The 17,799-nt window shown below is 33.9% G+C and overlaps 3 protein-coding genes across 3 annotated transcripts; 1 reads left to right on the top strand and 2 right to left on the bottom strand.

Annotated features, from left to right (window-relative positions):
- Positions 1-2,378: 2,378 nt before the first annotated feature.
- Positions 2,379-3,941, bottom strand: LOC145594038 (F-box/FBD/LRR-repeat protein At1g16930-like). Its single transcript, XM_081650385.1, has one exon. The coding sequence runs from the start codon at positions 3,939-3,941 to the stop codon at positions 2,379-2,381; it is 1,563 nt and encodes a 520-aa protein (XP_081506511.1).
- A 1,990-nt stretch (positions 3,942-5,931) lies between these two features.
- On the top strand, positions 5,932-7,509 carry LOC145594037 (F-box/LRR-repeat protein 13-like). Its single transcript, XM_081650384.1, has one exon. It carries the CDS (start codon positions 5,932-5,934, stop codon positions 7,507-7,509), a length of 1,578 nt encoding a protein of 525 aa, XP_081506510.1.
- A 7,877-nt stretch (positions 7,510-15,386) lies between these two features.
- Positions 15,387-17,689, bottom strand: LOC145594036 (uncharacterized). The gene is made up of 3 exons (XM_081650383.1): positions 16,661-17,689; positions 16,232-16,583; positions 15,387-16,132 (listed from the first exon to the last, which is right to left on the bottom strand). Exons 1-3 carry the CDS (start codon positions 17,687-17,689, stop codon positions 15,387-15,389), a joined length of 2,127 nt encoding a protein of 708 aa, XP_081506509.1.
- Positions 17,690-17,799: the final 110 nt, after the last annotated feature.

The following is a 17,799-nucleotide window of genomic DNA, read 5'->3' as shown; positions in this document are numbered from 1 at the left end:
ACTCTTCACCATTTTATGTTAATTTTAGCTTTACTAAGATGATATTTTTAGCTTACTACATATACTTTGTAGTTTGTACAAAATTTATGCTTCTACAAGGCTACAAATCGTGTAACTGCATTTCCAGAAAGTCAAAAACATAGTAATGAAATTTTGGTGCAACATGAATAGCGCAGTAGTGGAGTGTCTGACTTGCCACGAACTGCAGAAACAATAAGTAATAATAAGACACCAAGTTAAACAAAGCAACAAAGAGTGAGATTTTAATCTGATAAGAGGTGCTCGAACCTGTAGAGCACAGCAAAGTACAAATGATGGTCTAGAGAGAGCATCAACAGGACAAAATGCAAACACTGCAGATCAGTTTGCAAGCGATTCGGCTACGTACTACTCTGTAGATATTAATGTATTCTAAAGAATAGACGGCAATCCTGATTGGTGGTTGCAGTGCCACAATGCCACAATCATAGTCGTGAATGTGCTAACAGGGTAGACATTTCAGGTTGCATATACTGGTGGTTCAACTAACATGCCATTCTTGAACTCAGCTTAGTCTGAAAAACTTTTAGCATTGGTCAATACAAAGATTTCAAGCACTGAAACTATATGGTAAAAGTTTTGTTCTCTGATTGAATATTAGACAGTGATGCTGCTCATCAGGTTCGTGGTAATTCGATGACTTCATAATGGAGCAGAGGAAGGAGACTGTTTATAACTCGTGATTAAATATTGTGCTAAACAAACTGTGGCAATATCAGTATTAATGAATTTTTTTTTTTTTTTATGAAAGATGTGCTATGTACTTAAATTTACCTGAAATATAATTTTTACAAGTAATTTGACAAAAGTTTCTATGTGAGTCTCGCGGTACCTTTACTTTCGTTTCAAGCCATACTAGTGTGCAAGTTCTTGCACTAAACAAAAGCAGCTTTCACTTGCTCTAGCAGTCTGAACAAAAAGGGGATCAAAGGTTTCCCTAACCTCCATCATCAGTAAGTACAGCTTCTGCGCCGTCTTCGGCGTACTTTATGTTACAAGAAAAACCTCATCCCCACCTATTCTCAGAAACTTTTTATAAAAAATCCAAACATTATACAGACAAGAAAAGTAGCAAAACAGTTTGATGTTTGACTTGATCCTTAACCTTTGTTTTTCTCGATTTTCTAACGAGCCACCATCTGAGAATCCTGCTCTCATCAGTAGCTCTGATTAATTAGTTGTACAAGTTTATAACAGGGAGATGATAACAACTTATGCTACGTTAAATCTTCTGATGATGAACTACCAGAAGCTATTTTTCTAATTTCCATCCTCCCCTTTCTAGTTCAAACCCTGACCCTGTTGGCGGTTTGAGCTAAATCCTTGATCTCTATGCCAATTAACTAACTAGGAGAAAAATTAAATTCAATCAAACATATAGACAGGCACAATCAGTTTAACTAGATATTTAATTTACAAGATGTAATGTGCAATTGAATTGCATTCTAGCGTCATCAATAAGATATAATGATATATGCCAAAGGGGAAACTGGTTAGCAATGTATTTGGCAGCTTAAGTATCACAATTTGAATGAATTGGAGTAATTTTAGGCACCCCACAACCTGGAAATCCATGCAAAAGCTCCATTGTCACCATCTCATCATTCGATTTCCCAACAATAAAAAATAAAAAATAAAAAAAAATAAAAAAATAATGAAGAAAATTCAAGGATCTAAAGGTTCTAAACCACAAACTATTATAAGAGGAAGCTTTGCACTCAACTTGCTCTTTTTCTTTCCTCGCCTTTTTAAAGGCCCTTCAAACTTCACAGCAAAATAAAACGACAAGCAAAGTCATAATTGAATGTGAACACAAGCTCAGTTAACTTTATTGATTTATTTACCCCTTTAATTACATGACAGAAGGCAAATTGTTCACTTGGCATGTTTTATAGATCTTCATGAGAATTCTAGCATCTCCATCCAATAATTAATTGCTAGGGTGCTTTTGCATTATCATTACTCCTTTTTCTTTGCACATATATGTTCATAGACGTCCTTCAGAGTTCATAACACTTACACAAGCTAATTTAAGATAGTTAAACTATTTCCTAATAATATGCCTGAAGATTCGTAATATTCATAAAGAGAAGTGAAAGGACTACGATTTTGTAATCACCATTATACAGAGTAATAGTAGAAGTTAACATTTAGAATAAACCAGAAAACAAATGCATTGCAGCACAATATGCCTTTGTAACAAAAATCTAGCATTTAAAGAGGCAAGGTTTAGATAAATCAAAGTTACCAAACTACAATATCAAGATAAACTGAATAGTCAATACCTTCAGCCTATATGCTTATATGTTGTCATTCTGGAAAACAGTTAGTTGCATAAATCAAGTTGATGGACCCATGTACATTTGACAGGTAAGGTATCCATTTTGTAAGGCATTACCAGATGCTGATACAGATCTTCCTGAAACCACAACTTCGCAAGTTGAAGAGCTTCTTGGAAGCTCAAACACTGCCTTATAAAACTGACATTCTTTCCAAACTGCATATGCTTTTTGCAGTACATACTTGAGATCAAATTTTTCTTCGATATGAACATGTAACCGAAGCTTTTCCAAAACTTTTGCATTACTCAAAATGTATCCCAGCAACTCGAGCTCATTGCTAGTCCCCTCAAGTCTCTCTATTTCTATAGTCTTGAGCTTACTCACCAAACAATCTGGAACAGAACTTGGAGCGAACCATACACTCTGTGCCATAGGGGGATCACCCGTCATATCCACCTTAAGATGTTGCAAGTTGGGAAAGCATTGCAAGGAAAATAGTACATCCTCCCATGGCTTCCAGTCACTACTGAAACCAACGTCGTTAAATCCTGCTTCAAAATGAATTAAATTACGAAAGATTGGCAGAAACCCATCAGCCCCATAATTCAGGTAAGGGAATATATTGGTATCGTTGTCCACCATTAGCTTAAGGTGCCTAACACTAGACATTTCACCAACAAATTTGGACATATGCTGAAGATAATCTTCATTTCTAACCTCATCATCCTCATCATATTCTATCCCTGTCTTCACATTAATCACTGCAACAACTAATGTAGTTGGAAACTGTAGAAAGTAGTAAAATGAAGTGCAATCATCTATAATAATGCTGTTCAATTTGGGTGCATCAAAATATATTTTGGCACGTTCATTCATACTCGGAAACACCACTAACTGCATATGTATATAGAATGACTTCAAATTGGGAGCAGATATTTTCACAGAAGGCACATTCTGGGGTTTCGATAATTCGACATGCAAACATAAATCTTCTAACAATGGACAAGACCTAAATAGAGTCTCCAACCAAGAAGGGATATGAACAATGTAGCTCAGTGTAAGCTTCTTCAAATTAGGAAGTCGAAACCCTAGATTTTTAGGGGGTTTTTCCAACTTAAACATACCCACCAATTTTAAAACAACCAGAAATTGGGAATTGAACAAATAAGAAGGTACAAGAGAATACCCATCTTTGCAATCTATATCAGAGAATAAAGATTCGATAATGATCTCCTCCAGATTTTGGCGGGAAAATTGACGAAAGTATGAATTCAATGAATCAAAGTTAGGGTAGTAGGATAACTTTGAAAAGTCGAGATTAATGATGCGGAGATGATTCCGATGAGTTAGTTGCCGGAAAATGTGGGCGACGGTGGTAATAGCGGTGGAATCGGAAGCTGGAAGAGCGGTGAATTGGAGGCGGGTAACGGTGGTCCAGAGGTGGCGCCATCGGCGGGATAAGACGGAGGTGGTGGCGGCGGAATTGATTGGGAGGAGAGAGAGAATGTCGGTGAGAATGGCGTCGGGAAGTGAACTCAATCTGTCTTTTGATTCTTCTTCTTCGATTGATCTTCTGGTTCGTTTTCTGATGTAGTGTTTCAGGATTTTGCTATCACCCATTCTCAATTTTTGTATCACTACTCTGTATTTTTTGACAATTTGAAATGGGGTTTAGGGAAGAAGGCAAGCGAAAGGAGGGTATCCACACTATCGGGAAATGGTTTTGACATACCCTTTATTGATTTTGGCACACCCCTATATTATCCACTATCTAGTCAATTTCCTTTGACCAACAAATAGTCAAAATCAAGTGAGTATGATCTTTAACTGCTGGGAGTTGGGTTTAGGGGTGTGCGTAAATCGGTCCAACCGTATTTTAGACTTGGAATGGATCGGCCTAGATCAATTGATTTCAGTTTGGTCCAATGTACAAGAAAATGAAGATTTTGGGTTTTGGCCCAGTTTAAACCGGGATGATTTGGTTTGGACTTAAAACTCAAGTTATTTATAACTAGATTAGTACTCGTGCCACGGTAGTGACAATTTTTTTTCATAATTAATTTGTGATGTAATATTAAAAAAATGATGCAATTTATATGAAATATACAAATGCAATGTGTATAAGAAAAATGAAAAAATAAGGACAAAATTTCAAAATTAAATTGAGAAAAAAATTTATCGTTAATTAGTTGTGTTGAAAATATTAAAAAGTATTCTTTCAAAAAAAATTAAAAAGTATTATACATTATATTACATTAATGATGCATGTTTTTTTTCCAAAAATAACTATACAACATACTTTTTAAAAATACGCTAATACGCTAAGTAGAATAACAAAAACCAAACAAAAAAAAATGACATAATATATTATTTTGGCGTGAAAATTTTTAATGATAATTTGACATGTGTCTAAAATGATGTAAGCATCTTCTGCTTTAGTATTAGTTAATAGATTTTACTGAACTTTTGTAGTACGTTAAGCACTTAAATAGTATAATAAAATGTATTAACTGTATTGTAGTACTTGTAATCCTTGTAGATGTTGACGTACTTATAGTTTTAAATTTACGGTCTATTCAGATTGACTGAACTAAGCTGAACTTATTGGAGCTAATATGAACTAAACTGAACTGAATTGAATATTTTATAAAGAAGGAAATTAAGATAAGAACTGAATTGAACTGAACTTATTATAACTGAACTGAAAATAAGTTGAAGAGAACAAACCTTTAATTGGCCTTCTTAGGGCCTGTTTTTCAATGATTATATTGTTGATTATATTTGTAACCATAAAAATTCTAACCTGCAATATACAATTAAAGAGGTAAAAAAATATACGGGAACAATTATTTCATTGATAATTTGTGGGGTTATAACTCTCGTAAATCTCTTGATTCCTCTCTCCAAAGGTTAGGGTTTTGATATTTGTTTATAGTACGGGCCTTGTCAGCTTATTCCATACTATGTACCTACAATATTTGGTAGTAGGGAGGAGATGGGGTATTTGTGACTTGTTCCATCTGAGCCTCCTTAAACCTTAGGTACGACCCTCTTTATATAGAGTGTCGTAGAGTAAAAGATAATAATCTATGAGATTCTGAAGATAAATATCTTATATTTTTTTTTGATATTATCTCCTTATTTACATATATCTAACACCTAATAATTAACAAAATTTCGGTGTCAACAATATTTTCCGTGAATTTGAATATGTGAGTAAACTGATGATTTAAATGTTTGTATAATTCATGGTGATTTTTAAATGAAGTTTCCATTTACATTTTTCAATTTATTAGTATCTTTTAATATTCCATTTTTATTTCTTTTTTCCAAAATGTTGTCAACAGTGATAAGACTGATAACCATGATTATTCTGGTATGAGAGATTGAGAGATATATTTTTCCTAGAAGATGTATCTCCCAAAAATAGAAGATATACTTAACCATATTAGGAGATACTGATGTAGTGATATACTCTATATCTTGCGTAAATTAGGAGTATTTTGTTTACATATTGGTTCTGTTACTCTGTATATATGCACTTGCATTATATAAATAAAAAAACTTGTCTCTCTATTGAAGCTACTACTCTGCAAATTCTCATACAAAAATGGGTAACAGCAAAATCAGGAAATACCATGTAAAGCAAAGCAGTAGGACAAGTAGTGAGGAAGACAGATTGAGTTCACTTCCAGACGCAATTCTCACTGACATTCTTTCTCGCCTTCCTACCAATTCCGCTGCTGCTACCTCCGTCTTATCCCACCGTTGGCGCCACCTCTGGACCGGCATCACCCGCATTAAACTCGATTTACTTGAATCCACCCCCTTAATCGACACCATCCTACAAAAGCTTACATCTCAGAAACTTTACAAATTTGTTCTCTATGCTTTTGTTGGCGATCTGTCCGATTATTTGGAATCCAGGACAGAATCATGGTTTCGAGTAATTTGCAGCCGAAACGTGGAGACTATTAAAATCATTACAGAGGATTTCTTTTTATTTTGGTTACCCGCTTATCTATTCAATTCTGAACATTTGGTTACTTTGAAATTAATTGGTAGGTTTGTATGGCCGAAAATCGAGGATTTGAAAATTCATCTCCCTAATTTGAAGAAACTTACGCTAGATCTTCGTGTTGATGATGTCCCTCTTTGGTTGGAGACTCTAATAAGACCTTCCCCGTTGTTAGAATATTTGGATGTATTCGTCACCCTCGAATCAGATTCTGAATATGAATCTGATGATCCAGAAGATTTGTCTAGTTCTGTTCACATCATTGCTCCTAATCTGAAGACATTATCTATATATATGCCATCTATCTCCCGGAAAATTACAGTATCTATCGATGCACCCAAATTGGCAAACCTTCGCATTAGTGATTTCTTTTCAGTTTATTATTACTTTGTCCGGAGTCCAACTAAATTAGTCAAAGCGCATATTGACTTGAGTCATGCAAGAGGTGACCCAGAGTTATCAGAAGATTATCTTTGTCAGATGAACAAGTTTGTTGGAGGAATGTCTAGTGTTTGCGACCTTAAATTGAAGCTAGGTAGTGCCACCAATATTTTGGGAAATTGTAATTCTGTAAATCTGCCAATCTTTACTAATTTAACCCGTCTTCTTCTTGAAACAACTTCCTTTAAGGATTTGCTGTTTTCTTTGCATTATTTTCCAAATTTAGAACATCTTGAGGTGAGTCTATGCTTACTACCCTCATACACTCGTGTTATGGAGCAAAGGAGTTGGTGTGTACCGGATTCTGTTCCAGATTGTTTAGTAAGTAAGCTCGAGACTATACAAATAAGCGGACTCAAGGGAGTTGTGGATGACCTCAGGCTTCTAGGATACGTTTTGAGTAATGCAATTGTTTTGAAAAAGCTTGTTGTAAGTTCTGGGGCGGCACATGTCAAAGTTGCAAAAGAAAACGGGGAAGAGCAGAAGGAATGTCAGTTCTGCAGGTTGTTGTTGAAGCTTCCAAGGAGCTCCTCGACGTGTGAAGTGGTTTCTGGTTGGTATACCAGAGAATTAGGTAGTCTTCGTAGTTTTCGATATCGTACGTGTTCAACTAGCTGTGGGCATACGAACCTGACAAATTGCCTTGCTTGTTTACCAAATGCAACATTCAAGCTTTTAGATTTGAGATACTACATGCTGGGTATGTATCAGGATATGGACGTAATGTAGCCTTACAACGTACTGGTCTTTTACTCTTTTTTTATTAATTAAGTTTATATTCGAGCTGAGTTCTTTTACTTCTTTATATGGCTATGGTATATCTTTCGTTTGTTAATGCCTTTAGTTTCTGTAGTTTGAACTTTGAAGGACATCTATAATTCTATAAATGTAAGGAAGTAATACAGAAGCCCACTGATAATAATCGCTAGATCAAGAAGTTTAACTTTGATCAACGAGGCTATAAAATTTGCCAAGCATTTCGCCTCCTGTCTTTGTGTTCTGCTTTGGGCTATTTGTTGAAATCATAGACTTGGTATGAGAGACTTAAGGGGATTGCTAAGGAGAAAAGGGAAGTAGGGAAAGAGTGAGTTGACTGAAGATAAATCAAAGTAAATTGTAAACTTTGTATGGCATAAATCATAATGCTTATATATAGCCCTTAGGGGCAACATATAAAAATCAAACACTAATTACACTGATTTACGCGTGCTTTTGTCATGAATTCCTAATTTTATACAATTTCCAAGAGTTTATTTAATGCTTATATATAGCCCTTAGGGGCTACATATAATATTACCCTTAATTTTTTACCAAAATTCTCTTCTATTTGCAACAAAATTTGTGCCAGTTTAACTTTCCCCGAGTAAATTTTGTTTGTCCATGTATTTTCTCTCTACTTTTTTGCGTACGCAATATAAATTACTCCCTCCGACCCAAAAAGAACGACCCATTTGGCCAAAACTTTGTCCTAAAAAGAATGACCCATTTGTATTAAAATACCCACCAATTTGCTACAATATTTGTGCAAAACTAGCTTTCCCATATAAAAATTTGATTTTCTATGTTATTTTATTACTTTCTCTCTTTATTTTTTTACAAACCCCATGTAAATTTATCTTTCCAATATACTTTTACTTCTTTTTACTTAACTTCCTTAATACCCACGTAATCAACTCAAATGGGTCGTTGTTTTTGGGACGGAGGGAGTACCTTTCAATGTACTTTTACTACACCTTATTTATGTTTATTAATTCCCGTGAAAATTGCCCATAAGGGACTATCAATTCAATAAGACTCGGAGGGAGTATTAAGAGTTTGATTTTCTTTTTGGGTCATAATAATAGAGGAGTATCGTGAAGGGAAAAAAAATGGCAAACAAAAAATGAGGGGAGATGAATTTTGGGTTGAATTAGTGTTTATGAGTTGTAGTCTTGTAGAAGAGAGGAGAGTTGAGGTGCGTTGAATATGAAATGTAGAAGATGAAAATAAAGCCATTGTTTAGAAACATAATCTAGGAGTTAATCTCTCTCCTTTGTTTTGGGAATTACATAGTCATCATCAATTAGATGGTTGGAAAATTAAAATACAATTAAAACTTGAATGTGAAATTTCCAGTAAACATATTTAAATTTTATTTGAAAAGTTAAATGTCCCATAAAATAAAGATATTACAGAGTAATAAAATACTCTTTTGAGTTTTGACCAATAAAAAATGAGTGTACAAGATGTTAATGAGTGTACATGTATCACCTCCTTTTGACATTATGGCCTGTTTGGGAACCATAATTTCATTTGAAATTCTGGATTTGGCTCAATTACATTGTTTGGATTTACTCTAAATTTGGGAATTGGATTTGGCCCAAATCCAAGTTTTTAAAACTTAAGTTAATTTTGATTGAATTGAAATTCCAACTCCAAAGCTGTCATTCCAAATTCCAACATTCGGTCAAAAAAAGCCCAACTCTCTCTCCTATGCCTAATTTCCCAAATTCTCTTTCCTAAGGGCTGGGTATTCTATTTTCTCTCTCCTCCATTGATGAAGATTGTGACTTCGTGAGTTCTCTACTATCAAGCAACATGTTCAATTCTTCTCCATTAAAGTAACTAGTGAGCTTTCTTTCCTCCATCAAAGTGTTCTGTTAATTCTCCATTGAAGCGATGTTTGAGCTTTCTCTGCCATTGATGCGTACCTTTATCCTCCATTGTAGTGGCTTTTGAGCTCTCTTTGCCATTGAAGCGTACCTTGAATCCTCCATTAAAGTGTACCTTAATCCTCCTTTGTGTAGTGGCTTTTGAATTTCTCTACTCTTACCCTCTTTTTGATCTGAGTGATAACCTTTCGATTTTCCCCTAATTTTTGGTTGTTTAATTTTGTCAATTTGATGAAATTAGGGTTTCGATTTTCCCCAAATTTTTGGTTGTTTATTTCGTTCTTTGCTCTTCTTTATTTCTTAGTTTTTTTTCCTTAATTTTTTTTTAATCGTGCTAAAATCTATATTTTGGGGGGAAAAAAAAGCAAAACAGAATTCTGCAAATTAATGGTGAAAAAAAAAGAAAAAAAAAACAAATTTCTTTGTCTCTAAATAAAAGGAAAAAGCTACACATACATTCATTGTAAGTGGGAGCCACATACATTGTGACATGGCAGCATGTCATAGGTTCTTTGTTTGGGGCCCAAGATCCACTTATTTTCAAATTTCATTCAAATTTGAATGAAAATTCAAAGGTTTGAATTTCAAATTAATTGTCATTTCCAATGCAATTAGTTTATTATTTTTTTTTACAAAAAAAATAAAAAAAATAAAAAAATATTTCTGCAACATTGATGAACATCGCAGAGAGAAGGAACAAAATGGGCGACGAAGGAAGATGAACAAAAAGAACCTTGAAGCTGCTTCATTATACTTGCAGACGCTTAAATTTACATCAACCACAAATATTATTCGGTTTAATTGAACAAAATAATTGTTGTTTACATGAGAATATTGAGAAATTTTGAGTTAATTAGGTTTCGGAATTTTCGATTTGGGGGTTTACGAACTGGATTGATTCTAGTTAATTATGTAAATGTATATTATTATTTGCAGAGTTATTGTGTAATTGACTTATTCTTCCTCCATTAATCATATCCAATTCATAAATGGGTAAGTTTGCAAAATATACCCATTTTCAATTGATTAGTGAAATGAGTCTTCTCTTCCTATCGATTTCAAATGGATTTGGATTTTTTGTTGGAATACTATAATTGTTAAAGGCACATAAGTAACCGATTGCATATTGAATATTAAATAATTAAGAGATTTGAAGTCCGACAACAACAATGGTTGAAACAGGGCTTAGGTCGTCGATGACGATGGCGGAAAACCCCCCAAAATATTCGAACAATTTTATTAGATATTTTTTTAGTAACTCAGGAAACTATATTTGGTACGAAAAAAAATCTGAAAACATTATAACAATTCATACTATGATTTTTAGTAACATAGGAAAGTATATTTGGTGAGAAAAATTCATATTATAACAATGGATTTGGATTTTTGTTTGGAATACAATAATTGTTAAAGGCACACAAGTAACTGAAGTCATATTGATAAATAAATAAATTGGAGATTTGAAGGTTGACAACAGTAATAGTTGAAAATGGTCTTAGGTCGACAAGGTCGTCGACAATGGCGAAAACCCCCAAAATATTCAAACAATGCTGTTTATAATATCTTTAGTAACACAGGAACTATATCTGGTAAGCACATATCTGAAAAGGACACGACCATTCTGTAATTTTTAGTAACATAGGAAACTACATTTGGTAAGCACATATTGTTTCCGAATTACATAATTCCTTAAAAGCGCATAATTTTTCCCTTTGGGATTTTTTTTATTGTTACCTTTATAGTGATATTGTGTAATTATTTTTTTTTTTTTGGTAATTATAACTTCCAAAGGTTACAAAAAAGGAATTTATAATATTAGAGTGGCGTCGACCTTATATAATTGTATTTGCTTAAAATAAATTCATGTTTTGAGGAAAAAGGTCCACCTATCAAGTCTTTTGAGAATTAGATAATGTGACACCATCAATGAAAAGTAATAAGAAACCATGGTGAAAAAGTAAAGGTAATCAAGTAAATATTATTTTTCTTAATTTGTTCAATAGGTTAGTACATTAATTAGTAACCGTATATATGTTAGAGGAAAAATGTAATATATATAACTTGTTTTTCTAGTAATGGGGGATGCTAATTCATGAAATTAGTTGTAAACAATATGGATTATTAATTTAGCAATGATAAGTTTTTGTCAATTGAAATAATTATTTAATGTAAGATGTCATACATGATCAAAATAATGAAATTAAATAAACACTATAAATTTTGTTAGACGATCACCTTAAACACTTAAAAACTGTTTACTTGTCAAAGGACCTTTTTATATTACAGAGTATAAAAATGTAATAAATGTAATATTTCTTTTCAAATCCTTACTAGCATCACAATATGATAAGTTCATTTAGGGCGTGTTCGGCAAAGTATAGCTGGGAAAGTAGCTGTAGCTGTGTAGGTAGCTGTTAGCTGTCAACAAGCTGTTAGCTGTGAAGATATATAATTTAGATATGAGTGTCCGGTAAAGTAGCGATTGACTAGCTGTTACATATAAAAATCAATATTTTATTTTTAAAACTATAGATTAAATTTTCAACAGCTACCTCAAAAGCTACCTCTAATTTCAAAAGCTAATCTTTCTAACTTTTCACAAAAGCTACCTCCACCACTAAAAGCTACCCTAACCACTATCTTGTCAAACACTCACATTTTTTGTTAAGTAGTGGTTTGACCAAGTCAAACCACTAAAAGCTACTCAAAAGCTAGCGCCGAACACGCCCTTAAAAAGATAATCGGTGGCTTCTATTTCATTCTATATAAAAGATTTAACTGAAAAGTCTTCATTTGTATATAGTCCTTATTGATATATGACATATCTTATACTTCCTATGTTACTATTTACTTGACTAACATTTCTAAAATAAAAATGTCACATTACTTGACCCATACTATATTTGGTATGCTTTTGGTAGATAAATTATCTAAATTATCCTTATAAAGTGCAATTAATGGTAAATACGTAAATAAACATATTAGAGGATATACTCTCATCTATTAATAAGAGTTTAATCATTAAATCACACAAGGCAAAAGTTTAGATGCAATTAACATCATATCATGAGGAGCTTAATTATAGGTAAACTAACATTATTAGAATATAAAAGTCCTCACACTATTCATAAGTGTTTTATCATACTTAAAATGTAGGGACATATATTCCCACATTATTAAATAGATTTTCCCCTTTTATTTAGTATCTTAATTTGTAGTCGTGTATGTGTTATAGGTTTTAAAAAAGATATAAACCGTTTTTTTAGTAACAACACTATGAAAAATCAAATATTTTTAAGGGAAATTCTACGTGGCGGCCTCCAACTTTTACAAATTCTATATGGTGTCAAAAAAAAAACACATAATCTCTAGTGAACCCAAAGTTTCATTAAACTCTATTTAGTGGCCAAATCTCACTTAGAATCGGTTAACCACTCGGTTAGGGTTAGATTATTAACTCTAATCAAGTGAATTACTAACCTACCCCCATTTAAATCATATCCACCTTTTTATTTCAACTGATTATATTAAAACCATTGCAGGCTCTTAAAATCCTCCCATTTTCTTCGATAAATTAGGGTTCTTTAAAAAAAAAAAAATCTGACTTCCTAAATTTGCAATTGGTTTAAATGGTTTTCGAGCAATTGGTTCAAGGTCCAAATCCACCATTACAAAAACGAAGAGCTTCAATTTCTGATCGCCTTCAATCGCCGACTATTCCCCTGTTCTTATGCTCAAACGACGACAAACTTGAACGCCTAAGGTGATCTATTTATGCTATATATCTGAAATTCTAGTGTTTTTGGGTAATTTCTGGTTTCTGCTTGATTTGGTGTAGTTTAATTTTATTGATTCTATTAAACTCCAATTTGTGAAATTCAATTGCCCTTTTTTGTAATGATTTCTGGGATTTTTGTTTTTTTTGCTTGGATTGGTGTAGCTTAATGTACTGGTGAAATTCTCTTTCATATCATGTTACTTTGCTTGATTTTTGAGTAGATTAATTACATGAATTTTATTAAAGATGCTGGATTTTTGTAACTAATTTATTGTTTAGGGGAATTATGTTGGAAGTTAAGGAATTATGCTCATGTTAAGAACTAAAAATTAGATTAAGATAGTTGCCCCCCTGGACTTGCATATAGATACTTTTATGTATTATGAAGCTATTAGAATGTGGAGTTGCTCTTTAGATTAATGATAGTATTTAACCTTTAAAAAGGAAACCTCAACCCAAACGCTTTTTATCATTTCAAATTCTATATGCCTCCTTTTCTCTTTGGAGGCTAATGTAGGAAGAAAAACAATTCAAAGTATGTTTTTTTTTTTTAAATTTATTTTTATTTATTCTTTGCAGTACTTTAGTAGCTTATTTGAATGTTGATACAGGTTACCAACATGTATGCTGTAAGCAGTCGTTATGGCACACCAGAAGACTTCAAGCGCTTGATTGATGAAGCTCATGGTTGTTACCCATCTTCTATGATAGTATAAGCAAGATATCAATTACTCTTTATAATACTCTATTCTGAAAAATTTGGGTGATGGGAACTCTTGACTTTGATTTATAATCTTATGGACTATGGATAAGTATATTTTCAAAGAGTTATAGTCCATGCTATCAATGACTTATCCAGTGTTTTTTGGGGTAAAATGGTCATTGGTCATGCAGTAGGTACCTCTTTGGAAATAAATTAGCCATCAACATATTGTGATCGAACCCATAATACGATCATTAGAGGTTATATACTCAATAATGACTTGTCAAATGCATTATACTATTGTGATCTTATGGTTGGGAAAAGATTTGAAGCTGATGCAGACACTTTGTCATTGTTTGTTGGCCTCTTGTCTTCTGATAAATTAAGTGACTCAAACAAGAATTTGCTATCGAAGTTTATCAGCTGAATTTCAGTTAAAATGTATGCAAAGATTTTGGACCTTGAATATGTTTTCTGCAGAGAAAATTGAGATGGAGCAGGATGCTCCTAGACAATCTATGAATAACAGACCGCTTTTAGCTCCAATTGGCATGTTTCTTGTATGCTTTGGTGCAGAGATCACCAAAGAACAATGATATCTTGTTTGTATCCAGATACTTCACTACTTGGTTTTGTAAATATTTTTGTACTTTAATGTTTAATGTATATATTATGCTCCTTTACTTTGTTGTTAACAATGTAATGCCCTGTGAGGTTCATTTGCAAAAAAAAAAAAAAAAAAAAAAAAAAAAAAAAAAAAAAAAAGAACTAAAAATTAGATTATTTTTCAAGGCTATTAGCTCAACGGGTAGAGCAATGTACAGTAGTGTACATGGTGTGGGTTCAAGCCCCGCATAGCCTACATAACACTCCTACTGGAACAGCTTTTATGTCAGATGTCTTAAATAAAATCGTTTAATGTCACACCAGACAGACTCCAACAGATGTTAATATGTATTTAAGTATACCAGTTTTGATGTTCCTTTTAAGATTGAAACAACCTAAAAATAATAATTTTCTTAGCTTTACATTTCACAAGTATGTGAGACATTATGTATATAAATATGCCCTTTAACATGTCATTCAGCACAGCAAGTACTTAAATAATTTCATGACATAAACAGGACTAATTGTTGAACAGAAGGCATTGCAATTTTCCACCAGTAGAATGATATAGATTGTAGATAAGATATCACAGCTAATTGAAAAGCATACTAGCCAAACATAATCTGCAAAGTAGTCACATGTATACAGCAGCAGATCTGGCTGGACTATCACTAAAGTGAATGTATGTAGAAGTTCAGGAATCAAAGCAACACAAGATTAAAAGTAGATAGCAGCAGTCTGACAAATGCCAATTGATGCATAAAAAAATGTTTCAGAAAAGAAAAAAAAACATCAAATCTAGTACATAAGTTGACCTTTATTTACTACTAAATAAAAGATACTCATGTTGAAAAAACCAGACCCCAGGCTACATTTTCTCTTTCCCTTTGTTGATGTTCCTTGGCTTGGACTGAGATGGCTGAGAAACTGGCTCTGGTTGGGAAGAAGATATAGTTAAGCTTCGTGTAACATTAGCAGTGGTTGGCTGGGATGCAGAGGCAGCATCAGTTGTCTTTTGTTTTTTCTCGGTACCGTGTGATGCTTTCTCCTTTGCCGTCATACCACCTTTGCATGTTTGCTTGTTATGGCCATATGATTTACAGAGTGAGCATTTGACTGTGGTTGACCTTTTTTCTTTATCTGGTTCATCATCAGCTCTTCTTCTCTGTCTTGATGGTCTTCCTATTCCTCTCCTCATTGTAGGAGCTTGAATTGTTGGCTGGTCAATTTCTGGCCAATGCTCAATGTCTGGAATTGAGTTGATGGCATGTGAATAACATTGTTTGTAGGCTGCAACTGAGTACCATGTGCTAACATACTTATGAGGATCATGTCCTGCAGCTAGTATAGCCCTTAATGCATGCCTACAAGGGATGCCTGAAATTTGCCAAGCCCCACATATACAACTTCTATTATTGAGTGACACCGGGAGCATTGACTTACCCTCTCTTATTTCATATTCTCCCTCTTTACTCTGGAATGCCTTGCAAGTTCTAGAAGCATTGATCAGCATTTGGATTCTCCTTACAATGGTAGGACATGGATCAGAATCATTCCAATCTTTACATTTCTGTCTTCTACTTGACATCCTTACCATACACATTCTTCGTATGCCTGCAAAAACCACATATAACCAAGCATACAATTCAACATAAGAACCAAGTTATATTTACAAAAATAATTATAAGGATTAAGAAAGACATAAATTTTTACCTTCCAAAAGAGTCAGAACAGGTCTGCATCTGTCCACTCCTAAAGTGGCATTGAAACTCTCCACAAAGTTTGTTTTATTCTCATCTGTGCATATCTTTGGGTCAAACTTGTGTCTTGACCACCTCTCTTGATCTCCTAGATTAGCTAACCATATTAGTGCCAAGTGGTTTGTCTTCTGAATTCTTTCCATAGCCTTTTTAAAGGTGAATGTTGAAGTAGCACTACATGCCAACCAAAATAAGGAGTGCATCAAGGGTCCTGGAAAAGCTGATTTCCAGTTTTTAGCTAAGTGCTTGTAGCAATACCTCCTCCCTACTTTTGGCCATAGCTCAATTAAAGCAAGATCTATTCCCTACAAGAACACATATGAAGAAATTAACACTAATAGAGTATACTTACTGAAATTAAGCCAACATATGAGACACTAACCTTTTGCCTGTCAGATATAATGCACCAATCATCCCCTCTATTTAAGTCTTTCAAGATTTGCTTCAAATGCCAAATGAAAAACTTCCAGTTCTCCCCATCTTCAACTGAAACTATAGCCCATGCAAATGGATGTAGCTCATTATTTGCATCTATAGCCACCACAGATAGCAAAACCCCTCCATAGTTCCCTTTCAAGTGAGCACCATCAACCCCAATCAAACTTCTACAACCTGCACCAAGCCCATCTATTGCTCCCTTGAATGATATGAAAATGCTAGAGAAAGTGAGTGACAGTTGGGGATCATTCTTTCTCCATGCACAGATAGCTGCTGAACCAGGATTAGTTTTCTTAACCATTTCACAGTACCTAGGAAGATGGCCATAAGACTCATCATGCCCACCATTGATCTCCCTAAGAGCAATACTCCTCATTTTATAGAGAGTACTAGTGGCCATCTGCACCCCATACCTGGTCCACAACAAGTCATTCAATGTTTTCCCAGTTATATCATTGTTTGCCCTTATATCATCAATTAGCTTACTTGCAGCCCATTTCACATTAACTAAAGGATTCCTCTCATCCAAACCCCTACAACTGTGCTCTTGATCTTTTATACTCTTTATGGCCCAAGTAGTGCCATCAGGGAGTACACTTGAATGTATCCTCCAATTACAGTTCAATTCCAAGCACTGAGCAGTGAATCTAGCTGGACTAGATCTATCCACTACAATGGCAAACCCAGATTGTATACAGTAATCTCTTAGAACAGATAGGAAATGTGCTTTATCAGTAAATATCATCCATGGTTTCAGAACAATACTTCCAAACTCAACATTTTCAGCAAATTCTCCATTCTTGTACATTTTATTGACATAAGTGTCATCATCAAGTAGTTTAGTTTGCCATACATCAGATGCATAAGCATCATAATTGTCAATGATCTCACCAAATTCCTGATCTTCTTCATCTGAGACACCACCTCTTTCAAAATCTATGTCTAAATCTTCATCTCCAATGTTAGCATTCATTTCTGGCCGTAAAGTTTCTCTATGCTCAAACCTCCTATTAAACTCCTCTTCAGTAATCACTTGTGCCTCTTTTCATATAATTTTTTCATCAAGCCCTTCCTAGCAGCAGT

The sequence above is a fragment of the Chenopodium album genome, chromosome 19 (genome assembly GCF_948465745.1).
Source record: "Chenopodium album chromosome 19, dcCheAlbu1.1, whole genome shotgun sequence".
Lineage (NCBI taxonomy): Eukaryota > Viridiplantae > Streptophyta > Magnoliopsida > Caryophyllales > Amaranthaceae > Chenopodium > Chenopodium album.
The sequence above is the reverse complement of the archived record's forward strand: the minus strand, read 5'-3'. Positions and strand labels throughout refer to the sequence as shown.

What these genes read in the sequence shown, in the direction of transcription:
- LOC145594038 (XM_081650385.1), bottom strand. Translation starts at nt 3,941, where the DNA reads ATGGGTGATAGCAAAATCCTGAAACACTACATCAGAAAACGAACCAGA.
- LOC145594037 (XM_081650384.1), top strand. Translation starts at nt 5,932, where the DNA reads ATGGGTAACAGCAAAATCAGGAAATACCATGTAAAGCAAAGCAGTAGG.
- LOC145594036 (XM_081650383.1), bottom strand. Translation starts at nt 17,689, where the DNA reads ATGAATGCTAACATTGGAGATGAAGATTTAGACATAGATTTTGAAAGA. An exon ending in TTATATCTGACAGGCAAAAG is followed by an intron (nt 16,584 to 16,660) that starts GTTAGTGTCTCA and finishes GTGTTCTTGTAG; the next exon opens with GGAATAGATCTTGCTTTAAT. An exon ending in TGTTCTGACTCTTTTGGAAG is followed by an intron (nt 16,133 to 16,231) that starts GTAAAAATTTAT and finishes TGGTTTTTGCAG; the next exon opens with GCATACGAAGAATGTGTATG.